The sequence below is a fragment of the Oncorhynchus masou genome, chromosome 5, assembly GCF_036934945.1.
Source record: "Oncorhynchus masou masou isolate Uvic2021 chromosome 5, UVic_Omas_1.1, whole genome shotgun sequence".
NCBI classification, from domain to species: domain Eukaryota; kingdom Metazoa; phylum Chordata; class Actinopteri; order Salmoniformes; family Salmonidae; genus Oncorhynchus; species Oncorhynchus masou.
In genome coordinates this window covers 47132854-47158793 of record NC_088216.1, presented here as the reverse complement: position 1 = coordinate 47158793, position 25940 = coordinate 47132854, and the positions used below count along the sequence as shown (strand labels likewise).

At 44.0% G+C, this 25940-nt stretch overlaps 2 protein-coding genes across 2 annotated transcripts in view; both read right to left on the bottom strand.

Annotated features, from left to right (window-relative positions):
- LOC135539711 (dihydropyridine-sensitive L-type skeletal muscle calcium channel subunit alpha-1-like) overlaps positions 1-19010 on the bottom strand; it is a 31333-nt gene extending 12323 nt beyond the window's left edge. Inside the window, exons 1-14 of the mRNA XM_064965773.1 lie at positions 18495-19010; positions 16286-16391; positions 8334-8473; positions 7627-7769; positions 6678-6830; positions 6378-6583; positions 5031-5134; positions 4803-4948; positions 4347-4428; positions 4051-4211; positions 3676-3901; positions 3108-3315; positions 2774-2894; positions 2336-2550 (exon numbers count right to left, since the gene is read on the bottom strand). Of these exons, the coding sequence (XP_064821845.1) occupies positions 2336-2550; positions 2774-2894; positions 3108-3315; positions 3676-3901; positions 4051-4211; positions 4347-4428; positions 4803-4948; positions 5031-5134; positions 6378-6583; positions 6678-6830; positions 7627-7769; positions 8334-8473; positions 16286-16391; positions 18495-18685 (2202 nt within the window). The 5' untranslated portion in view covers positions 18686-19010. The remainder of the gene's footprint in view (positions 1-2335; positions 2551-2773; positions 2895-3107; positions 3316-3675; positions 3902-4050; positions 4212-4346; positions 4429-4802; positions 4949-5030; positions 5135-6377; positions 6584-6677; positions 6831-7626; positions 7770-8333; positions 8474-16285; positions 16392-18494) is intronic.
- A 1940-nt stretch (positions 19011-20950) lies between these two features.
- Positions 20951-25940, bottom strand: LOC135539710 (achaete-scute homolog 5-like). Its single transcript, XM_064965771.1, has 2 exons — positions 25599-25940; positions 20951-22238 (listed from the first exon to the last, which is right to left on the bottom strand). Exon 2 carries the CDS (start codon positions 22061-22063, stop codon positions 21398-21400), a length of 666 nt encoding a protein of 221 aa, XP_064821843.1. The 5' UTR covers positions 22064-22238; positions 25599-25940; the 3' UTR covers positions 20951-21397.

Below are 25940 nucleotides of genomic sequence, written 5' to 3'. Positions count from 1 at the left end.
AACGTGGGGCGGGTTTCTCCGTGAAATATACAGTGGTGTGTATTCATGGATGCCAAGGGAAGCCAGGCTTCCCCAAGTATTTGACCAATAAAAATAAAAATAATAAAATAATTTATATTTTGTCTCTCTGTGTTTTCATAATTTTAGGTCAATACGCAAGTGGCTGAATGTCATGTAGAAATCATCTGAGTTAGGGAAACAACGCCCATCTGTCTCAATATGTGTAGCTGACTACAGCTCAGCGTTCAACACCATAGTACCCGCAAAGCTCATCACTAAGCTAAGGACCCTGGGACTCCTCCCTCTGTTACTGGATCCTAGACTTCCTGACGGGCCGCCCCCAGGTGGTGAGGGTAGGTAGCAACACTTCTGCCATGCTGATCCTCAACGCTGGAGCTCCCCAGGGGTGTGTGCTCAGTCCCCTCCTGTACTCCATGTTCACCCACGACTGCATGGCCAGGAATGACTCCAACACCATCATTAAGTTTGCAGACAACACAACAGTGGTAGGCCTGATCACAGACAACGGCGAGACAGCCTACAGGGAGGAAGTCAGAGACCTGGCTGTGTGGTGCCAAGCTATCCCTCAACGTAACCAAGACTGAGGAGATGATTGTGGACGACAGGAAAAGGAGGAGCGAGCATGCCCCCATTCTCATCGATGAGGCTGTAGTGGAGCAGGTTGAGAGCTTCAAGTTACTCGGTGTCCACATCAACAACAAACTAGAATGGTCCAAGCACACCAAGACAGTCGTGAAGAAGGCACGACAAAACCTATTCCCCCTCAGGAAACTAAAAAGATTTGGCATCTGTCCTAAGATCCTCAAAAGGTTCTGCAGCTGCAACATCGAGAGCATCCTGACTAGTTGCATCACTGCCTGGTACGGCAATTGCTCAGCCTCTGACTGCAAGGCACAACAGAGGGTAGTGCGTACGGCCCAGTACATCACTGGGGCTAAGCTGCCTGCCATCCAGGACCTCTATACCAGGCGGTGTCAGAGGAAGGCCCTAAAAATTGTCAAAGACCCCAGCCACCACAGTCATAGACTGTTCTCTCTACTACCTCATGGCAAGCGGTACCGGCGTGCCAAGTCTAGGACAAAAAGGCTTCTCAACAGTTTTTACCCCCAAGCCATTAAGACTCCTGAACAGGTAATCAAATGGCTACCTGGACGATTTGCATTGTGTACCCCCCCAAACCCTCTTTTTACGCTGCTGCTACTCTGTGTTTATCATATATGCATAGTCACTTTAACTATACATTCATGTACATACTACCTCAATTGGGCCGACCAACCAGTGTTCCCGCACATTGGCTAACCGGGCTATCTGCATAGTGTCCCGCCACCCGCCAACCCCTCTTTACGCTACTGCTACTCTCTGTTCATCATATATGCATAGTCCCTTTAACCATATCAACATGTACATACTACCTCAATCAGCCTGACTAACCAGTGTCTGTATGTATCCTCGCTACTGTATATGGCCTGTCTTTTTACTGTTGTTTTATTTCTTTACTTACCTATTGTTCACCTAACAGCTTTTATGCACTATTGGTTAGAGCCTGTAAGTAAGCATTTCACTGTAAGGTCTACCTACACCTGTTGTATTCGGCGCACGTAACAAATTTACTTTGATTTGATTTGTTGCTGTCTGGACCAAAAGCGTATAAAATGTTGGCCCGTAGCATTTGATTGATTGATGCCCGCAAACATTTGGCCTCCCTTGATATAATTTTTACAAGATCATTTGGCAATCAGCGCTGAGCTGGGTCAGTTCAGAACAAATTCTTATTTACAATGACGGCCTACACCAGCCAAACCCGGACGACACTGGGCCAATTGTGCGCCGCCCTATGAGACTCCCAATCACGGCCGGTTGTGATACAGCCTGGATACAGCCTTGTTGATTTGATGATGTTTGACTGTTAAAGTTGAAGTGGTTCTGGAATAGCAGAGGCAGTGCTCCTGTTGTCTTTGTGTTGATTTTCTGTAACTCCATGGTTCTAAATCAGTCGTTGTTTAGTAAACTGTTGAAAACATTACCTTGCTTGATCATGCTGCAGGTGATATAGCTGTTTGTTTCATGCAATAGTTGCTTTGTGGACTTCACTAGACAGATGTTGCTCTCCAGTGTTGTGATGAAACAAACGTCTAATTTATTCCGCCACTGTGTGACTGTTGTCTTTTTGTTGTCATGGTGTTATTGTCTACCACGGTCGTGTATGAACGAATGGGTTATAGAGCAAACAACGCAATTATCACAATATTACTTTTTTTACTGTCTTGGCTTCTTCTGTAATTTTATCCCTGCACCGCTACTGGAAATATCTGACCTTGGCTGTGGTAGGGATGCCCTCTATTTTGGCTCTCTCCGCTGCAAGCTTCTTGGCCAGGAGGGCTTTCTCCTCTGTGGCCTTGTCAGGCATGTTAGCCCTGAGCAGCTTCTTGCGTTTCTTCTCCTCAGACTTCTCCTTCTGGGCCATGGTCAGACTCTCAGCCTCCGCCAGGTTGTCCACAGCGATGGCCAGGAACACATTCAGCAAGATGTCTAAGTGCTAGGGGTCAAAGTTCATTACGGTAGGAAATGGAAGAGAGACACGAATGTACCCAAGGACAGAATTTAAGTCTGATTTCTGTCTGGGAGAGTAGTTGGGCAGCACACACACACACGCACACACACACACACACGCACGCACACACACGCACGCACACACACACACACACGCACATACACGCACACGCACACACGCACACACACACACAGAGGATACAGTTTCCGCAGACGAAGAGGATGATGAAGTAGATGCTGACGAGGATCCCGGGCATGGTGGGACCGCCATGCGCCATGATGCCATCATACATCACAGAGTTCCAATCCTCCCCCGTCAGGATCTGACAGAGAGCGAGAGGCAGGGAAGGAACACAGTCAGGCTGTGATCGGCCTGCTTTTCCACAGCGAATGAAACAAAAAGCAAGGGCTGATGTCCAACATTGTCCTGTCATACGTGTATATATGCTCCTTCAGATGTCCATATTGTCCTTCATCTTGTTAGTGTGATAAATCTGTTAAAATTAATGAAAGAAAAACGGTATTTCCTAGCCCACCTGGAAGACACTGATGAGAGCTTGGGGGAAGCTGTCAAAGGTGCTGCGGGGTTTGGGCGCATTGGGGAAGTTGAACTTCCCCCCAAAAACCTGCATGCCCAGCAGAGAGAAGATGACGATGAAGAGGAAGAGGAGGAGGAGCAGGCAGGCGATGGAGGGGGTTGAGTTCAGCAGGGACACCACCAGATTACTGAGAGACGTCCAGTACCTGAAGCACACACACACACACACACACACACACACACACACACACACACACACACACACACACACACACACACACACACACACACACACACACACACACACACACACACACACACACACACACACACACACACACACACACACACACACACACACACACACAGTAAGTGCTATGCACTTCGTATGAAGCTACAAGGGGTTGGGGATGTAAGATACAATCAATTAATGAATCAATAAACCCATCAATTAATTGGACCAACACCAAATCCTGGACCTGGAGAACCGTGGTGTGTGCAGGCTTTTAATGGAGTCCACCACTAATACACCCGAAAGCCTAATGCAGCCTAATGTAAAGTCTTACTTGGTTACTTTGAGCAGCCTAAGTAGTCGAATGCAGCGCAGCACAGAGATCCCCATGACGGTCATGACGTCCATGCCGACCAGGACGAGTTCCAGAATGCCGGTGGAGACCACGAAGCAGTCAAAGCGGTTGAACAGAGACATGAAGTATTGCTGGAGACCCAGGGCGTACATCTTCATAAACATCTCAATGGCAAACAGAGACAGCAGCACCTTGTTGGCAGTGTCTGGGAGGGGGAAGGGAGAAGCGGGGGGGGGGGACATGGGGTAGAGCGAGAGAGAGGTGTGTTAGCAATGGCGTAGACAAGAGCCTTGTTAGATGCTGGGATTGTGTGCATATGGGTTGACGCTATGGACATGACATGTAGACCCTGACCTTGCCACTCGGTGAGTTGCTGGGACTGCTTGTGGTGTTCAGTAGCGATGGCCAGCGTGTTCAGGAACACCAGAAGGATCACCCACCAGTAGAACATACGGGACTTCACATACACAAGACACTTACGCCGGAAGAAAATGTTCCATTTACGAGCCAGCTTGCTGAACAGAGCAAGTGAGAGATGAGGGAGAGGAGGAGGAAGAGGTGGGATGTTAGGAGGAGATCTGTCAGACTTTTGTTTTATCAAAACACCTGAGTGTTGTCCCGGTCAGAGGCCGGTGTAGGTGCGTACTTACTAGTAGTACATGATTTTTTGCATGGTGTCCATGTCCTTTAGGCTCCCTGCCTCGGATTCTCCATCCTCCAGCGTTAGCAGGCCTGGGGACAAGAGACACTGGTGTCAGCAGGTTGACTTTCATTCATCTTGGGCTGGAAGCAGAACTGAGAGATTTCCCCTTAGATAATTCAGCTGCAATGTCAAAATTGTCAAAATTGTAAAAATTCATGAAAATAAAAATATTTAAGGTTAGGTTGAGGTATTATGGTCAACAGTGTGGTTAAGGTTAGGGTTGAGGTTAGGGTCAGGTTTAAAAAAAAATGTATGACTTTGTGGCTGTGCCAGCTAGTGACCACTCTGCAGATTCATGACATAAAATGCCAACCTGCAGGACGTCCGCAACGGGCTGACTCCTATTGTAGTCCTACCTCTATTCTATTGTGTGTTGGTGGTAGGGTTAGGAAGCCATAAGTACCCTGTCCTTCCCCGTCGGCGTCCATGACTTCGGCCTGTGTGATCCACTCCATGTAACCCTTCAGATCCTCATCCAGCTGCTGGGTCTCCCTCATCTCTGTGTACTCTCCACGCGCCTTACCCTTCTCTCGCTCCTTAGTGAATTCACTGACGGAGGGGAAAGAGAGATGGAGAAAAGATGAAAGTGAGAGAGAAGAGTGTGTGTGTGTGCGTCTGTCTGTCCTCTTACCCACTGAGCACGCCCAGAACCAGGTTGAGTACAAAGAAGGAGCCAACCAAGATGAGTGTCAGAAAGTACATCCACGGCCACTCCATACCGATGGCATCATTCACCTGAAGAGAGAGAGAGGGAGAGGGAGAGGGAGAGAGGGAGAAAGAGAAGGAGTGGAAGGAGAGGAGAGAGAGAGAGGGGGGGATATAGAGAGGAAGAACGAGAGAGACCAAATTGAGACTGCATGCAGAATTCTGCAAAAATATCCTCTGTGTACAATGTAAAACACCAAATAATGAATGCAGAGCAGATATAGGCCGATACCCACTAATTATCAAAATCCAGAATGAACGGATCAATTCTACAACCACCTAAAAGGAAGCGATTCTCCAACTTTCCACAACAAAACCACCACCTACAGAGAGATGAACCTGGAGCAGAGTCCCCTAAGCAAGCTGGTCCTGGGGCTCTGTTCACAAACACAAACACACCCCACAGAGCCCCAGGACAGCAACACAATTAGACTTAACGAAATCATGAGAAAACAAAAAAAGATTTACTTGACACATTGGAAAGAATGAACAAAAACAACTGAGCAAACGACATCACTATTTGGCCTTAACCAGAGAGAACACAGTGGCAGAATACCTGACCACTGTGACTGACCCAAATTGAAGGAAAGCTTCGACTATGTACAGACTCAGTAAGCATAGCCTTGCTATTGAGAAAGGACGCCGTAGGCAGACTTGTCTCTCATGAGAACACAGGCTACGTGCACACTGCCCACATAATGAGGTGGAAACTGAGCTGCACTTCCTAACCTCCTGCCAAATGTATGACCATAATAGAGGCACATATTTCTCTCAGATTACACAGACTCACAAATAATTTAACATTTTTAAAAATGTTGTTGATAAACTTCCATATCTATTGGGTGAAATACAACAGTGTGCAATCACAGCAGCAAGATGTGCGACCTGTTACCACAAGAAAATATCAACAAGTGAAGAACAAACACCATTGTAAATACATCCCATATTTATATGTATTTTCCCTTTTGTTCTTTAACTATTTGTACATTATTACAACACTGTCTATAGACATAATATGACATTTGAAATGTATTGTGGAAATTTGTGAGTGTAAAGTTTACTGTTTACTGCTTATTTCACTTTTGTTTATTATGTATTTCACTTGCTGTGGCAATGTAAACATATGTTTCCCATGCCAATAAAGCCCCTGAAATGGAATTGATATTGAATTGAGAGAGTGAGTACGGGTTACATTAACTGGGGTGAAGTACATAATGCAACAGGATGAAGCAGTACAGTAACATTAAAGTATAGGGGTGATGTAACACAGTACCCAGTAGAGCACGTCGGTCCAGCCCTGGGTAGTGATGCACTGGTAGACAGTGAGCATAGCGAAGCCCAGGTTGTCAAAGTGTGTGATGCCGTTGTTGGGTCCGGCCCATCCCGTCCTACACTCTGTCCCATTGATGGTGCAGCGCCGACCATTACCGGCCTGGGCACATGGAGATGCCTTCTCATTCTCCACTGTGGCTATGATATCTGCAGGACAACAGGGGAGAAGATGTAGGGAGGGTGTGTGTGTGTGTGCGTGTGTGCGTGCGTGTGTGTGTGTGCGTGAGTGTGTGTTTCCTACTTGTGCCTGTGTAGTAGCAGGTTTTATGCATCTTGCACTTGAACAGCTCCAGTCCCACGATGGCGTAGATGGTGACCATGAAGAAGACCAGCAGGGAGATGTGGAACAGAGGTAGCATGGATTTCAGGATGGAGTTCATCACCACCTGCAGGCCTGGGGGACGAGCAGACACATTGTAAACATCAGTGGACCTAGTAGTCCGGTAGTTGACAACCATTTTCAGTTACTGTACCACCAGCTGATTCTTCCCCTTCCTGAATTTTCCCCTTCCTTGAGTACCCCCTCTTGCATTTTACCAGTAGGTCTATGGTCTCATGAGTCTTCTCAAGTACCCATTGTAGATAGGACAATTTCCCCCAGGGGTCCTAGTACCCCTGGTGGGAAACCACTGTCGTAGTTGACCAATATAACTAGATCAAACTGCAGACTAACCGCAATGAACCAAATTATATTGTATTTGACACTAGCATTGTAGCTGAAAGTAAGTGTTCTCAGAATATGGTTGTGGTGAAGTGAGTGCTAGGCTCCTCTTATCACAAATGAGCTATCTGCTTCCCGCCAATTTGAGCGCATTCACTGTTTTTCCCTTTGTTTTTTTAAATGCTTAGCAATTCCCATATACTGTAGATATATCACCAGTAATGATTTCCCAGTAATCTAAAACGTTAGTGTTTGGTTATATTGGTCATGTCTGTTCATTCATGAAATATATGATCACATTAACTTACCGTTCAAATTCCTCGGGAATAGACATATTGTTTGTAGAGCTTATATGAACTATGCTACACTTGTGAGAAATATGTTTTGGTTTATTTAATATAAATAGGACATGTTAAGCCTGATTCAGAGGCTATTTATTTTGTCATTCTACACTTGAACCTGAATTGCCTTCTGCTGATTTCCTACCCTTATGACTGCTACAGGGTTCCTATTGTACAGTGGTCCTTACTGGGGACTCCAGAGACCAGCCTGAGGGGCCGGAGCACCCTGAATGCCCTGAGGGCCTTCATGTCGAAGCCTCCTCCCTTGTCCCCTGGTTGAGCCTCCACACCACTGATATAGGTGATGAAGTCCCCGATGACTGCAAACAGCCTGGAGAGGGAGAGAGGGAGAGAGGGAAGAGAGAGGAGAGGGAGAGGGGAGGGAGAGGTTGAAAGATAGAGGAGGACAAAAGGGAGTACAGAGAGAGATAAACAAGATCATACAGTCACAGAAGAGTTATAGCATGACAGAGCATTACAGAACATGACAGAGCATGACAGAACATGACAGATCATGACAGAACATGACAGAGCGTGACAGAACATGACAGATCATGACAGAACATGACAGAGCGTGACAGAACATGACAGAACATGACAGAGCATGACAGAGCGTGACAGAACGTGACAGAGCGTGACAGAACGTGACAGAGCGTGACAGAACGTGACAGAGTGTGACAGAATGTGACAGAGCGTGATAGAACGTGACAGAGCGTGACAGAGCGTGACAGAGCTTGACAGAACTTGACAGAGCGTGACGAAACGTGACAGAGTGTGACAGAGGGTGACAGAGCATGACAGAGTGTGACAAAGCGTGACAGTTTGACAGAGCGTGGCAAAGCGTGACAGAACGTGACAGAGCGTGACAGAACATTTTCGTCTCTTCCCTACTTACCCCACAGATACACAGACAAAATCCAGTATGTTCCAACAGTTCCGCAGATACGCATTCTCGTGAAATAGAAATCCATAGGCTATTATTTTTAGAAAGCACTCTATGGAGAAGACGATGAGGAAGATGTACTCCAGACTTTCCTGTGAAACAACGATAAAGGCTTGTTAGTGTATCATGAGGTACTAACTACAGTACCCATAAAACAGTACCCATAATGAATATGTGCAATGGAGTATAATTCATTGATTCTGCTTGGTGACAAAGTTTCCAAACACGTTAAAGCTAGTTATAAGAGTTTAGGAGTCAATGGCACAACAATCATTTAAAGAATATTCATTTTAAATTCAACTTGAAATATTGAGTTATTTCGAGTATTTACAAGAGTTAAACTGATTAAGTTGATCCTGCTTGGTAAATCCATCAGCTCAGTAGCTCCCTGGTGTTCTGTGTATTTGTGTCTCTCCTCCTCTCCCATTACAGGCCAGGCATCCAGAGAATGGCCCCACTGATTAACAACTGGGAACCTCAGTGCTGAGGTCCCTAAGATGGCACCCACTCACTAATCGCCCTGTCTTTTAACTTGCAAGAAATATACTGTTTGTATACTGTTGTACTCTACAATGCAAATTAACTTGAACTTGAAACGTGATTTTGAGCACGGACAAGCGATAAACAGGAAAACAAATAGGCATAAGTCGGTGATGATGGATAGATAATGTAACAAGTGGCCATGGGTAACATGAAATACTATGTTGTCACGTCCTGACCTTAGTTCCTTTTTTATGTCCCTATTTTGGTTTGGTCAGGGCGTGAGTTGCGGTGGGCATTCTGTTTTTCATTCTGTTTTGTTCTGTGTGTTGTATTTCTATGTGTTTGGCCTGGTATGTTTCCCAATCAGAGGCAGCTGTCAATCATTGTCTCTGATTGAGAACCATACTTACGTAGCCTGTTCCCACCTGTGTTTGTGGGTAGTTGTTTCCTGTTTTGTGGGAGGGGGGTTCACCTTACAGGACTGTTTCGTGTCGGTCGCTCTCTTTGTTGTTTTTTGTCATTCAGTGTTCAGTTTATTTGATTAAATTTACTATGAACACTTAACACACTGCGTGTTGGTCCGATGATTCCTATTCCTCATCATCAGATGAAGAGGAGAGCCGTTACATATGTTCTATTTGATGCTTGATTACTTAATAGTGTTGAACTATTCAGATCCCCGGGGAAAGGGCATGTGCAGGGAGTTTTATAGCGTCAATAACAGTGCTGTTAATAAAGTTTCAAAGTGCTGTACTGTACTGCTTGTAGCACAGTGAACCTAAATGATATTGGGTTAGATTCTGGCATGTCATGGACATTCCTATAGCGCAATTTATAGTATGTATCTTTAGGTTTCCAACACACACACACACCAATTCTCCATCATTGTCAAGCCCTAGTTTTCTTGTTGCTTTGACAAAGTCATTTCTGAAGATTATTATTTATTTAATGTGATTCATGATTCATTCTGTCCCCAATTTCAAAGTCAAACCTGCTGTGAGAAACTAAACTCTCATTTTAATATGTGGTAATTATTCCTTCTTAAGAACTTCTTAGAGCTGAAATCCCATTAACGGGAACAGCCAGTGAAAGCGCAGGGCGCCAAATTCAAAACAACAGACATCTCATAATTAAAATTCCTCAAGCATACAGGTACAGTGGGGCAAAACAGTTTAGTCAGCCACCAATTGTGCAAGTTCTCCCACTTAAAAAAATGAGAGAGGCCTGTAATTTTCATCATAGGTACACTTCAACTATGACAGACAAAATGAGAAAAAAAATCCAGAAAATCACATTGTATGATATTTAATGAATTTATTTGCAAATTATGCTGGAAATTAAGTATTTGGTCACCTACAAACAAGCAAGATTTCTGGCTCTCACAGACCTGTAACAACTTCTTTAAAAGGCTCCTCTGTCCTCCACTCGTTACCTGTATTAATGGCACCTGTTTGAACATGTTATCAGTATAAAAGACTTCCATTTCCTAATAATTGCTCCCACAGTTGATTTCTTCAAACCAAGCTTCTTACCTATTGCAGATTCAGTCTTCCCAGCCAGGTCTACAATTTTGTTTCTGGAGTCAACAGAAATCAGAAATAACATAAATATTAACTTACCTTTGATGATCTTCATCAGAATGCAATCCCAGGAATCCCAGGTCCACAATAAATGTTTAATTTGTTTGATAATGTCCATCATTTATGTCCAAATAGCTACTTTTGTAAGCGTGTTTGGTAAACAAATCAAAACTCACGAAGCGCGTTCACTAGTTGCAGACGAAATGTCAAAAAGTTATGTTACAGACCATAGAAGCTTGTCAAACTATGCATGGAATCAATCTTTAGGATGTTTTTAACATAAATCTTCAATAATATTCCAACCGGAGAATTCCTTTGTCTTCAGAAAAGCAAAGAAACTGGAGTTCATGTGAAATGCGCGTGACCAGCGGTGACTGCTGCCAGACCTCTGTCTCAATCCACTCTCATTCGGCCCCACCTCACAGTAGAAGCATCAAACAAGTTTCTAACCACGGTTGACATCTAGTGGAAGCCTTAGGAAGTGCAAGATGACCAATATCCCGCTGTAACTTCAATAGGGGCTGAGTTGAAATCGACCAACCTCAGATTTCCCATTTCCTGTTTGGATTTTTTTCTCAGGTGTTTGCCTGCCATATGAGTTCTGATATACTCACAGACATCATTCAAACAGTTTTAGACATTTCAGAGTGTTTTCTATCAAAATATACTAATAATATGCATATATTAGCAACTGGGACTGAGGAGCAGGCAGTTTACTCTGGGCACCTTATTCATCCAAGCTACTCAATACTGCCCCCCCAGCCATAAGAAATGAAATGGTTTTTTTTAAAGTGAACATTGAACATAGCCACATCATAGTGTAAAAGCAGGTGAGGTGCTTCTGCTCTTTTTGGCTATTTCTGGTGTTTTGTGGTGGAAAACCTAGATAGACAGGCTAGAAATGTTTTAGCAATTTCATTTCTTTTTTGTGAAGCTTGCATTCAATTGCCACTCCCTGTTGCACAAAACATGCTTCTATTCCCCCTGTTACAAGGCTGATTTGAGATGAAATCTTCAACCCTGTTACAGTCAACCCTGGTACTTTATTTGACACTTGAAAGGTACTTTCTTATTTAAACCTGTTGAGATGGGAAAACGTGATTTCTATTAAGTTGAACATGTGCTCTTTATGACAGAATGTTAAAATTAGGTGAAATCAAACCTTTTTATTACCATGTTATACACACTTCTCATAAGGCACCGAATCGGTGGAACGACCCCTCTATCTTTATCTCCGGATTGGGGTCACTCAGATACAGAAATATCTGTCTACCCATTTGTAATATGGGCATTTTGTGGTTGATTTCATGATCCTTTCCAGAGAGTGTTACAAAACTCAAGATGAGCAGAACTATCAGAGTTGGACAGCAGTTTGTTCCATGTGGCCAGTCTGGCATCTGGCCCACAGAAACAAACCAGGTCAACTTTCTAGCACTTGCTGCTGGATCAGATGTCAAACTGGATTACACCAAACATCCAGGCCATTGTGCCCATCAAAAGTCAAGGTGACTACACTAGGCGCCAGATCCCAGTCTGCTTGTTTTATGAACTGTGCTCCTACAACAGAACAATGAGCAGTTATCAGCAGGACCATGATATAATCAGGTCATTCACCGCCATGATCGAGGTATGAATACAGTGCTCACTACACATTCAGACACATATGTACTCTCACACATGTTCTGTGTATTCATGACAGACGGGGAGGCTTCATGAGGACAACTCAAGGTTACTAGAGTAACCCGGTTTTCTGTGAATATGAGGGAGATGTCTCGCTATGGGATTCGCTGGATAGTCGCATCACTATCGAAGAACCAATCACACAACGTCTGTCGGAAGCAGACAGGTCGAGTTGCGAATGAGGTGAGCCCCTCCCTCTTTATAAGGTGCCACTCTCCCCATCCTCTGGCCAATCTCAAGCATGTCTCTCTTCCTTGCACTCTTGACATCAGGGACATGAGGTGAGATGTCGCACTCGTATTCTCAGAGAACCGGGGTTACGCAATTAACTTTGAGTTCACGTTCAAATACTTGATTCTATTCTATGGCAATTATAAGTATTGCTCACTTTAGGCATAAAGGTGGGGTTAGGTAACAAAGTAACCTTGTGAAAACCAGTGGTGTTAAGTAAAAATACTTTAAAGTACTACTTAAGTCGTTTTTTGGGGTATCTGTACTTTACTTTATTCTTTTATATTTTGTCAAATTTAATTTTTACTTCACTATATTCCTATAGAAAATATTGTACTTATTACTCCATACATTTTCATTGACACCCAAAAGTACTCGTTACATTTTGACAGGAAAATGGTCCAATTCACACACTTCTCACTGGTCATTCTGACTGCCTCTGATCTGGTGGACTCACTAAACACAAATACTTCATTTGTAAATTATGCCTGAGTGTTGGAGTGTGCCCCTGGTTATCCTTCAATAAAAAAACAATATGAAAATTGTGCCATCTGATTTGCTTAATATAAGGAATTTCAATGGTTTCAAATTTTACTTTTGATACGTAAATACATTTGAGCAATTCCATTTACTTTTGAAACTTAAGTATATTTAAAACCAAATACTTTTAGACTTTCATTTTTTTTTACTTGAGTCATTTTCTATTAAATTAAGGTATCTTTACTTTTACTCAACTATGACTATTTTGTACTTTTTCCACCACTGGTGAAAATCCCGGGGCAAACTGTAGGCACGAATGGTGGACTGACAGTGCGTGCAGCTCACTCACTTGCTTTGCAGACGTAAGGACAATCAGTAAAGTGGTTTTGAAGGAGAGATATCATATCCACGCTTTCCAGCAGCTCGAAAGGTTGCTGTGAAATAACCTCAGGTACAATAGACAAGTCCCAAGACGGTGCTGAAGGCTTGGAGACTGGACGTAAGCGACGCACCCTTCATAAAACGACATAACAGGGGATGCCTCCCTACTGTGTTGTTGTCAAAGCATATATGGCAGGCAGAGATAGTGGCTTAATAGACCATTACAGTGGAGAAAACCTTCCCTCTCTCCAGAAGGTCGAGTCACATGCAGTGAAAGGAGGTGCGCTCTGCTCCGCAGAATAATCTTGACAGCTAGTCTGTGTCGATGCAGAGAGCGAGAGCCGCCCTGGCGTTTGATGTACACCCCCAGAGTCGTATCGTCGTCCAGCTTGACACCTAGGTATTCTATTCTCTGTGTTGGCAGTTCTTTTTCCGGTTGAATTTGAACCCTAGGGAAGCCGTGTCCTGTACTGCTTGCTCCTGTGTCGTGCAGCAAAGGAGGAAATTGTCTATGGAGGCTTAGACTAGCGCTAGCCCGAAGGGGCCAACGAGGTATTTGTTGGCTTTACCCTTGGTCACACTTTATTTGGATAGTCCGGATAGTCTATAATGTAGATGCTGTACAGATGGTCAAACTATCAACAAACTACCTGTTGGTAAGCAACTGCTTACTAAGGTTACAGTTAGGGTTAGGGTCAGGTTTAGAATATGGGTTAGGGTAAGGGTTAAGTTTAGGTTTAGGATAAGGTTTAATGTTAGGGTTAGGGTCAGGTTTAGAATACGGGTTAGGGTAAGGGTCAAGTTTAAGGTTAGGATGAATTAATTAAAGAGTAGCAGATAGTCTGTAGAGTATCTACAAATGGACTACCCAAATAAAGTGTTATCAAGCACTGAAAGGCAAACCTGAGAAAACCTTCTGTCTGCTGACTTGTGTGAAAATAAGCGTCTTGTAGGCCGACTGAAGTGAACCAGTTGCATTGAGGATTGGAGCGAGGCAGAATGTTGAGTGAGCTGAGTCAGTCACTTGCTACTGAATTTAGAATTCAATTGAATAAGGGTGGCTTCATAGCGAACTGCAGTCTGTAACCCTTTTAACTGCGAACAAGACCCTGGGCTGGACTGTGCATTTTGCAGTTCCCTGCTCTTGCAGCAAGTTGCCTACAAGTTAGATGACTCTTGCTCACCAGTGTTGACAAAGCGCCCTCTGGTGGCTTCATGGCGGGGCGCCCTTTTGTTGTATTTTTGCTCTGTGCCCTTGGCAAGACCGATTGAGGGGAGAGCTGTTGCAAGGAGGGCACTTGGTGGTTGAGTCTTCCCTGTGAGTGGACGCATAGGAATGATCCGTTGCGCGGGGGATAGGGTTTTAGGAGCACAGATGTGCTTCTCCCCCATAGTGATGTGGGGGAAAGTCTGTGCTCCACCTGAGAGGGAACAGACCAGGACATGGTGTGAACTGTTGGCTGCCCCTCTGTACCGCTGGAGCCAGTGTGCTGCCCTCTCCCTGCCATGAAGCCATGGCTTGTGGAAGGGTAGACTGGGTAGCCACGGTAACTGGATCTGCAGGGTAGGCAGAAGTTGAAGGTTCGCCTTCCTTCTTTCAATGTTTGCACTTCTGCCACATGGCAGTGACAGCCGGCCAAAACCATTCCTTAGGCTCAATCAGAGCGTCGGGGGAAATCTGCTTTCTCCTTGTTCAACAACCTGGACAATTTTAACCATAGGGCTCTCTCCTCCACCTGTGGAGTGGCCTACTGGGAGGAGTTGTTTCCCTGGGACGGTGTCAGAAAGGAGCCTCCTCCCATTGAGCCAGTCCACCTCCCATTGAGCCAGTCCCTTTCGCGCCCAATGGGCGCAGGCCACTCAATATTGAGCCTGGTTGCTGCCCGCCTGCAGGTGAGCAGGACATTTTTTGTCTGGAAAAAGATGCATTGCTTAGGGTGCTAGAAGGCCTCGAGATGTCCCCTCCCCACTTCCCAGCTGCTAGGTCTTCAAAACCATCCATAACCTCAGCCAAGGAGGGTTGGGGTTGAGAGTTAGGCTTATTGCACCTAGGCTGTAAGGGAGAACAGTCCATTTGAGGCAGGTCTTAGGCATCTTCCTACAATGCACACAGGACTCGGGGTTAGTGAGTGCTGCTTTGGCATGCTCAACCACCAAGCAGGTGATACACAAGGAGTGTGTATCCTTGACTGCAATCATGGCCCCGCATGGACACGTGTATGCGGCGCTTTGGCAGCGGCCCTGCTCAGGTAGCAGGTTACGTAACTCAGAGAAGAAAACAAAACGTTTGTAAACTTGGGTTAAGAGAGTGCTAGCCCTGTGTAGCTGCGAAGCTAGTTGTAGCGAGCTAGCGTTCGCCTAACATGAAGAAGAGCGTGTTGCAGCACAGTCTGTCAGTGACCACAAGCATGGCAGTCTCTTGACCGCCACGCTTGTGAGGCTGGATTGGTCCGTTTAGTCAACACAAAACGAGTGAACACAGGTTGAGCTAAACGAGAGAGTGAGAGCTAGCCATTTTTACCCTTGCAGGTAGAAAAGCTAGTGGTGCTTAGCTGGCCTTGCAGCGAGCTAGCTGGATTAGCTAGGCCTTGTGGCTTGCGCTAGCCAAGTATCAGTAGCTAGCAGTGTGACGCTAGCTGCAACCAGAGAATTAGAATTCTATTCTAAGCAAAAATGTTCCTTTCGGTCAGTACTCAACACAAAGGGCGAGAGCTGAGGTCCTACGTTTGGCAGCATAACCTCACAGTTCGCCTGAGAACAGTTAAGCAAGAAGACAGGGGTCAAGTCATGCTGAGGAGAGCTTCAGAGAGTGTAGGGATCTTCGCAAGGAAGAAAGTGAGAATGACCAGAGGGTGGGGTGAGTGGCACCTTATAAAGAGGGAGGGGCTCACCTCATTTGCCACTCAACCTGTTTATCTCCGACAGCAAATCCCATAGTGAGACATCAAAACAAGCATTTGAAATAGAACCCTGCTTACCAATCTAAATGAATTAAACCCCAACTAGCAGTATTACGATCTCCATCACTTTCAATCCATATGAGATGGTGTGTATTGGGTCCAGACTCACCAGGTTGCTGTTGGTGTTATTGCTGTCCTCCTCAGGCATGGGCAGGAACACAGCCAGGGCCACACAGTTGGCAAAGATGGTCAGCAGGATGATGATCTCAAACGGTCTGATGGGGAACGCTCAGGAAAGGTTCAAGCGACATTATAGACATCCAGCAGATCACAGAACTGCAGGGTGTAGGAAATAATATCCTTTGAAAATATACCATTAGATACTTTGCGGGATATTTTCCTTTTTTATCCAAACTGATGTTACCTAACCAAGCGATATGGATGGATATGGATGGCTATTCCACCATTCAATACAGGAAGTACACATGCATCTCAGTGAGATCTTTCAACCTCACCCACCTATTAGACGACGTTCACAATCTAAATAACCATAAGGTGCACGGTTCAACATGTAGGCTTCATGTTACAGGAAACTAGTGCTCCTGCTAGTTTTGTATCAGTTACAGGATAACTATTGACAGAGTAACCATAACTAGCAATATTGGCCATGCATCTGAATCCCAAAATGTCAAACATAGCAATAAAGTGAGTCGGTTTCAGTTGAACTGATGTACAGTGTGTGCAACCCCTCAACAGGGACTTCCCCATATAGCCAAGGGTATTGAAAACACACTGGGAGACATTTGAGGCCAACAATGGGTCAGTTAGAAGATAATCGGATCTATTTATGTCGGCCCCTGTGGTAAAGATGGTGGCGAGTTCAAATATCTGGGTCCCTTCAGTACAGCACATTCAAAACGGTCAATGCTGTGCAATGTTGCACTCCTGGGTGTGTAATAGTGCAAAGCTTTAATAAGGGTAATACCGTGGATAATCAACTGCAACTTCATTGGGGCTGGCAGGTAGCCTCGTGGTTAGAGTGTTGGGCCAGTAACCTAAAGGTTGCTCGATTGAATCCCAGAGCTGACAAGGTACAAATCTGTCGATCTGCCCCTGAACAAAGCAGTTAACCCACTGTTCCTGGGCCGTCATTGTAAATAAGAATTTGTTCTTAACTGACTTGCCTTGTTCAATAAAACAAATATTCTAGTCATCATGCTGTTGTTCCCCTCTCCGACTGCAGTACCCAATTCCACCACCAGTCCGTGTCTGAGGCAGCATTCTCTTAGCTTAGCGCGTCTGTTTTTAGGCTGTGACGTGGGAGGACAGCTGTCCGTCCGTCCCCAGGAATATCATCACACTGTCGCTATAACAAACTCATATTTTACATGTCAAAAATAATCCATCAACAGCTTCACTGGATTATAACGTCTCAGTGGACCGTTACTGCAGCCATAGTCATTACTCACTACCAAAACAGAACTGTAACCTTGGATGTGGGATTCTATGGTACGCACACGGTTCAATTGTGATTCTGAGCTGTGGTGGATTTGTCCTCGAGACAATTTGCATATACAAGATGATTCTAACAGAAATGTACTCTTTGTTGTGTTCCTGTCACCACCCAATATGGGTCATCTCCGCTCTACCCTGATTGCTACTGCATGTTGTTCTGAAACTCGTAGTCATCAACCTGTTGCTCTGGTGCTCAAGCCACTCTACAGTACAGCATGTCTGCATACAGGACTGGACCACCAGAAAATGTAAGGGCTGTGTCCCGTGGTTATAACGTGTGTGTTGTACTGTAATGTGTGAGCGTATCAGAGTGGTTCTAACTCTACGGCTATACAGAGATATGGTCCAGCCGTCTGTCACCTTATTCACTACAAGACAATACGAGACTCAACGGGGGGGTGCTTTCTGAAGTGTTGACTCGTCACGATGGCAGCCATGCCTCAGACCCCTGAAGCAGTTGTTCCCAGACCTCAATAGAAACTGGGCTTGGGGCACGATGTGGGAAACACTGCTGGGTTGCATTGACCATCAATACAAGACCAAATGTATCCATGTCATAAACAATCATTTGCTATACCGACAATCCACAGACAGGCTTCACTATCTGGCCATGTTAGACATTTATGGTGTGAATGCACTGTGCCATTATTTCTAACAGCTTGACCATGCTTCATGGTTTAATAACCTTTCTTATCTAGCCTGTTTGTGCTGTGTTGACAAGGCAACACAAACAGATCTGGGACCAGGCTACATAATTTCTACACACAACTCTGAGCATGGTTATCTAGTGACAACCGTTTCCTGTTCCCACACCCTCCTGACCTCTAACCCCTGACCCTTGACCCCTGACCCCTAAAGGATACTTCCATTCCACAATGTTGATGGCAGCCTTGCGGAAGGGGTTCTTCAATGTGAGGAAGAAGAGGGAGCGTGCGGGCCGAGGGTTTCCCCCCGTGGCCAGGAGCTTCTTCAGCTTCTCCTTCTGCTTCCTCTTCAGAGTTTCCTCGTCCATAATGTAGGACTGCAGGTTAGGCTCACCGCCACTCTCCGCCATCTTGGCTCTACCTGGTGAATTTGGAGGAAGTGAAGATGGTCGCTAAAATGGCCTCTTCAGCCAGCCAGCCACTGTACCCCCAACTTGACCTGGTCGTCCAGATCCTAGCCCAAGTGAAGATGGTTGCTTTCAGTGCTGTATTCCACCAGGTCCGCTAGCGATTCACCTGCTCAGCTAGTCCAGGTCCTACTGGTCCTCTTCATAACCTGCTGGGTAGGCACTCATTTATTCCACAACACTCCTCTCTCCTCTCTGTCGTCTATATCTCCCTGTACTCTTTCTCTGTCATTCCCCCTCTCTCTCTCCCTTTCTGAGATGACAGACCTGTGCCTGTGTATTGGTTGGAGGAACAGTTGGTCAGCGGAGAGAATAAATATAGACAATGAGTGTCATTCTGGGGAGGGTGTGGGAAGGGGGGGGGCACATTTACCAAGAGTGAAGGTTAAGGCAGCGTAAGGCATATACTATGTTGTTGTCGGCCCTATAGTAGTATCGTGTCATTGGCTAACAGGGTTGGAGTGATGTCCTGTCATTGGTTGTAACACTGAGTCCCCCGACATTGTTTGTGCTATTTGACTTTCACATTTTTTTTATTGGCCTTCACAGACATGATGGCTACTACAATGCCCAACGGAGTTGGGGTGTCCCCTCATTGGTTGAACTAACCCTTCATGACCTCTGACATGTATGTTTTGGAGTAGAGTTAACATCATAGAATGGACTCGATGGTGGGAAACGTGTCTGTGAATTATTGCCAGTGAGATCTGTGTCAACAGTTGGTGACTCTTATGATGAAACAAATATTATTTATGGTATCAATTTGTGCTCTATCATGCCCAATGCTTTTTATTATATAACAGGGTTTGTGAAAGGCTTTGTATATATAGAACCCAAACTCAGCAACCAAACATTAATGACAGGCCCCAGGTCTGAGGACTGAGCACAATTATGGTGAACTACAGTACTACATCAAATTTGAGTAATTAGATTAACACCATTATGAATACTGTCTAACCCCCCAAAAAATTACATCCAAGTATCACTTGTCCCATTGTAGAATCTGTTTCTTTTCCAAAAACTCTATTCGTGAAAAGAGGAATCACATTACTTTATTACCAGTTTTGTGACTTAATATCACCTGAAATGTCCAAAAGATGTCATGCGCTGTAATAAAATGAACTACAGTTTTTGGGGGGAAATACAGTTTCTTTTGATAACAGTAACGTGTTGCTACAATGGCCAGTTTTTCATTTTGAAACACAATAAACATTGCATACTTGAATTCGTCCCAATTAACACATTTGGATCCTTGGAAGTTGTGGAAACGTATGTTTTTAGTTTCACATTGGTTGTAGGAACTGAATGTTTTTTAAATGTTCTGAGAACAGAAGTGAACATTTTGACTGTTCTGGGACTGTTCTTTTTAGGTTGCAGAGAGGTTCTGAGAACATTTTACTCTGGTTCCTTGAACGTTTTCCTGGGAGGTTTTATTAACGCTCTGAGAACTGAAATTAGAGGTTATTTTGAGGTTTTTGAATAACTTCCTTAAAACTTTCACTGAAAGTCTTTTAATAACATTGCTAGCTTATTTGGGGTTTACTTCTTGAAATCCAAGCACAATTAGGACACATGGAAATTCCTTTCCTTAGGCATTAATCATGCAAACATATTTATTATAGATTTTTTTATTTAGTGAGATTCAAACCTATAATATTCTCTTCTCTATTCATTGAATTAGTCTACTGCGCCACCAGGATGGAGCTTGCATGCTTTGTTTTTTTATTCATACAAGGCTGTTTATTTTAGTCTGTTCAGACAGACCCCATTTCAAAGGAAAAAAAGCACTCGATAAGATCAGGTGTGGCCAATTAGTGGGCACAGCCAACACACCTGAACACACTTAACAGGATAGTGGATACATAGAGTTTTGTTGAGGGTGAGAATGGAATGTGTATGTTCTCAACATCAAATGTTTTTTTTTTTTTTTTATGGAAAGTTTCCTTCACGTTCTTGGAACAATTTGAGAACGTGACTTTAAATAGAACCATGAGGAAACCTGTAAGAAACGTTATGCTAAAGTACCGAAATTCCCACAGAAGAATATTGTTTCTTAACGTTCTCTGAACTAGTTGAGAACATTCCCAACGTCAAACCAGTTAGAGAACATTCCAAGATAATTACCAAAATTGAAATGAAATGTAACCCTGTTTGACCATTTCGGAAACTTTCTTTTAATGTAATGAAATAGTAAGATTTTGTTTTAATCAGGTTCCTTAAATGAGCGGCGACTATTCCAAAGCCAAACAACTATGCACCATTCCCAAAGAGTTGATGGAAGGCTGAGTGCAAAATAACCATAGGACATCCACGGTCTCACCAAGCTCTAAAAACTTAGAGCTGTTCTCAGAATGTTATGTGCTAGCTGGGATTGCTTTCTGAGTTTCAGATGTTTATCTTCAAATCTAAAGTGTTCATCGACTTTAACATAATCAGCATCTGAAAGTGGTTTGGTAAAACATTTTAGTGGCAAAAAAAAACAAGACACATTGCCAATACATTACATAGTATCTACTGGAATAAGTCTTAAATTATATATCTTCGTGCTCAGGGTTTGATGTTTTCGTGAGCAGTCCTTGGAGAGAGGGAAGTCCTACCTCAATCCACAAAGGTCTATCCACAGTCTCGCTCACAAACTATACTACCCGCAATCATCTAGGTCCCAGAGCCCGCTGACTCCTCACAGTCTATCCCCGCGGAGGAAGAGGAGGAGTCTGAGAGAGAGTGAGGTGACCCCCCATTGCTGTGGTCCGAGTCCTCCGTCCTACAGTGGACAGAACTGGGGCTGTGGCACACCTGTCCCCCCTCATACCCATCTCTGCCCTTCCCCTGCCCCTCCACCAGCCCCTGCAGGTATTTAATATAATTAATTGCTGCCCTCAGTGTCTCCACTTTACTGAGCCTCTTCTCACTGACACCCCCTGGCAGGTGGTCCCTCAGCTTGGCATAGCCCTGGTTCACACACTTCACCCTCTGACGCTCCCGCTCGTTACGCTTCTGGATGAATGCTGGCTCAAAGGGGCACTCGTACACCCCAAAGTGCCCGTGGTGGAATGGGGACAGGTAGGGAAGGAGATTGGGGCCTCCGGGGCCCCGGAACGAGGCTTCATAGAGGCCTCCAGGGTCCATTGTGGTGGGGTAGAGGAGGAAGGGCACTGTGTGTGCCAGAGGGTCAGAGCCAGAGTGGAGGCGGTTGGAGTGGGTGTTTGGGCGGTTTTCAGAGTAGCCACTAGAGGGAGACAGACCATACTGCAGGCTGCTGCCTCTGTTTAGGTAGGTGGGCCGCTGGTCTACGAAGGGGTGGGAGAAGACAGCACTCATGGTGATGGTGTGAACAGAGAGAGACTCTTAAGACAAATGGATGGATAAGGAATCGGAGCAGCGAGTTGTGAGTTTCCTCCACTTGTGGCATCCAGTTTTCTGGTGAACTTGTCCGTCTCAAGTAGAAGGAGAAACAAGGTGGAGCTTCATCATCAAACACTCTCCTCTTGTAGATCTGTGGAAGTGAATTAAGACCGGATTAGAGGTTAGAACTGAGTTAAATTAGCCGCCCAGTCAAACACAGGAGGTTTTGAAGATAATAATGACTGTTGCGTGTATTTAAAGAAGCAATGAGGCTATACACACTTCAGAAGTAAGGGATTAGATAGCTGCACTTTGTGCTAAGAAACCAAAGGAAGATCTTTACCGTTACCTGAAAAATAGAACATTTACAATCACACTGAAAGTATGCAAATCCAAGACTAGTATCTTGGCTTTGTTGTAGGGGAGAGTGGGGGTAAGTTGAGCCACCTCTTGTTTCAAGGAAACCATACACAAAATGTATTATGTGACCAAATATTTAGGGTGAGGTCACCATTTCATGGAGTCTGTAAAGGAAGAAACCACACATAAAAATGGTAAACAAGTTAGGTTAAAAGTTTTGAATTATTGTGTTATAGGGTTCATAATGCTTGTATCTAAACCAAAGTAGATTGCTTTATATATCAGCTGGGGTCTCTATAAGCTACAATATGAGGTCCTAAACCAAGCATGAAGTGCATCGTTGTAGCTGTGTGGGCTAATATAGTCAAAATGTTTTCCTTAGGGTAAGGTGAGTGGCCACCATACCCCATATAAATTATGATTTGATTTTGTCCGTTTTTTGCATAATAATATGTATAGTATGCCTGCAATGTGTCATGCATATGAACTCAAGATAGTGCATTTTTATTGTTACAGAGCAAACATCATCATGCCCCGCGTATAGAAACGTAAAACAAGCCGGGGTCTAGCCCTGCTCGAGATTCTTGAGAGAGCAGTCAAGGAAGGGAGAAAAGGACGTCCATTTGAGCAGCAGCAAGGGGTGAAAAGAATTGACTGAATAACCAGGTTTCCATCCAACCTTTTTATGTGAGTAAAGTACATGTTGGATAAAACATTCCACGACTGGCTTGATGGACGCAGCAAAATTGTCGGGAAACTTGACAAATGTCGACAAAACAATATACGCTCAACAAGGTGGGATTTTTTGCGTCTCTAAAATGAATTATGCGAGTTATCTTTTCCTAGAGGCAGAACTGAGGCGATTACCACTTAGATAGGTCAGCTGCAGAGTCAAAATTGGCTAAAACGTCACGTAAACGATTTAAGGTTAGGTTTAGGTATTAGGCTTAGCAGTGAGGTTAAGGTTAGGGTCAAGGTTAGGGTTAGGTTTAAAAATCAGATTTTATGTGCCAGCTAGTGACCACTCTGTAGAGCTGCCTCCAGAACAAGATTCGTGACTAAAAACGCTGAAGAACTTGATGCTCCTTTCCAATAAATATTGAGGGTCTTATTCTGGTGACATAATGATTGTAGCTTGGCTGCCATTTGACAAATAAAAAATCTTGCTCTTTTGTCCATAATAATCTCATAATGTAGGCTACACCAGCTCTGTAGCAGCGAGCTGTTGGCAAGCATGTAAAGACCAATCCAGAGTGGCCACATTAGCTTTAAACAGCAACATTTTGTAAAGTCATCAGTAGAGTTGAAGATGCATTTCAAACTAATTTAACTTTTATTTCATTTTATTCGTTACATGGAAATTTAACCGCAAAAGTTATTTGTACGTGCACTACGACATCACACAATGCGCTTATAGCCTTATATCAATCTGGTGTGAAAATGTTCATATTGTTTTAATGCATATTTTTGAAATAGTTGCATGAAAATCTGTCGCCAATTGGATGGAACCCAAGATAGTGAAACTGAAGAGGCACATTGACAAAAAAGAAAACAAACATGTATCTGTGCGAAAGAGAAGCTATGAGAGAGTAGCAGAGACACACAAGAGTTTAGCTGATGATATGGAGTCTGAGCTCGCTAATCATATCAAGAATCTCGCAGACCAATTTCATGGGCTTAGTAGCCTCAAATGCAGAGAATTTGCCTACGAATTGGATGGATGTAAACACCATCCCTGTCCCAGATTACTGGTCAAGAAATGGAAGAGATATTGAACAGAGAGATCTATATCTGAATGTAGGCATACATTTAAAATATACAGTATACCACACTCCAATACCATTAATTAACCTTTGACCTACTAGCATCATCACCCCACTGTCACAGAACACCATAGCCCACTTACCCCAAGGCGGCTCAATTTACCCTGTCCCTAACTAAGTCGTGCCAAGAGATCACTTTTCTTTTCTTTTCTTCTATTTCAAAAATGTTACGTTTACATGAATTCTGATTATTTCCAGGGATACACAACATCCTGAAATATATGTAGATATTCATTGTTAAGAGGAATACTATATTTAGCTTGATGTAGTGATGCTGAATGTAAGAAATGGCCCAACATACCCCACTCTCCCCTACTTCTACTTTATTTTTTAATCAAAAGTCAATTGATCTGAAAAGCAACAATGAACACGAAAGCGTTAACGTTGTGGGTAGAACTGTAGTTTTCCTCAATAATCTTGAAATATCTTCTAATCCCTCTCTCCTCCTCCCTCCCTCCTTTTCGTCTTCTCCTTCTCTCTCTCTACAGAGACTTGCATCCCTGGCTGCTGCACAGAAGAAGATAGAGGCATAAATAGAGAGAGAAGAGAGAGAAGAGAGAGAAAAGAGAGAAGAGAAGGAATTCCCCTCTCTTCAAGCCAGTGTTGGATTTCCCGAAGACAGTTTGGAACGTCTGCCAAAACAACTTAAGCATTTGAAGGCGAGAGTTATTGTATATAACTTTGACAGTTGTATATGTCTTTTGAAGTGAAAATTAACACACCCAGAGCCATAGACACAAACACAGACACACACACCACCATCGGCACTCTGTGTCCTTGTAGTGCTTGGGGAAAAAACTACCCCAGAGTGAAGTAAAGATGAGGAATCCTGTATGGTGAGCTTGTCCTTGCATTCAAAGTATTCAGACTTAGCTAGAATATATACACAGTAATACATGCATAGTTATAATGACTTACTATTCATAAGTACAAGGGCACGAATATCATCTATAGTATAGATAGATCATCTCAAGTCCTATCTATATTCTATGATCTATACTCTATACTCTACACATTATCAAAGACACAAGAGATCATATTAAATATTAAAGCATCATGTACAATGCAGACGATGATGTCCATTGAATTTTACATTGCTTTTTATATTGGGTATAACCTAATGACAGAAAATATTGAACAAATCATTTATATTTACTGTAGATATTTACTGTGTGGACTGGCCACACAAAATACGTCTTCACCCTGCATTATTTACATGTCACATGTCCCAGGTCATGGAATGTATTTGCATGGAATCGTACGTACTCCAGAAAGTCAAATGTGTTTTCTCCATTGCAGATGTCTTCATTCTATTCTCTCCATCTTACCTTCAGATGAACAGGTGATACTCAGGGTCCTCCACATTTAGCACCAGGCCTCCAGGTGTTCAGGGGGGAGACAGGCAGGACCCTACCCAGCCTGGGGTTCTCTGTCTGGGGTGAGGACCTCGGCGTGGTTCCTCTCAGGTGTTCCGTGATGGTGTGGTCGGTAATGGTGTCTTCTGTAGCAGTGTGTCAGGTGGGAGGTGGATCCCAGGTATTACCTACTCTCACCCCTGGACGCCCCACCCACAAAGAGATGGGTGGGAGATCAACTGAGATGAAGATATTGTTTTTGGCTTAAAGAAGTATCGCAGGTGTGGTATTTTATAAATACACCCACTCCCAGTG

Excerpts from the sequence above, each read along its gene's own strand:
- LOC135539710 (XM_064965771.1), bottom strand. The coding sequence starts at position 22,063 with ATGAGTGCTGTCTTCTCCCACCCCTTCGTAGACCAGCGGCCCACCTAC.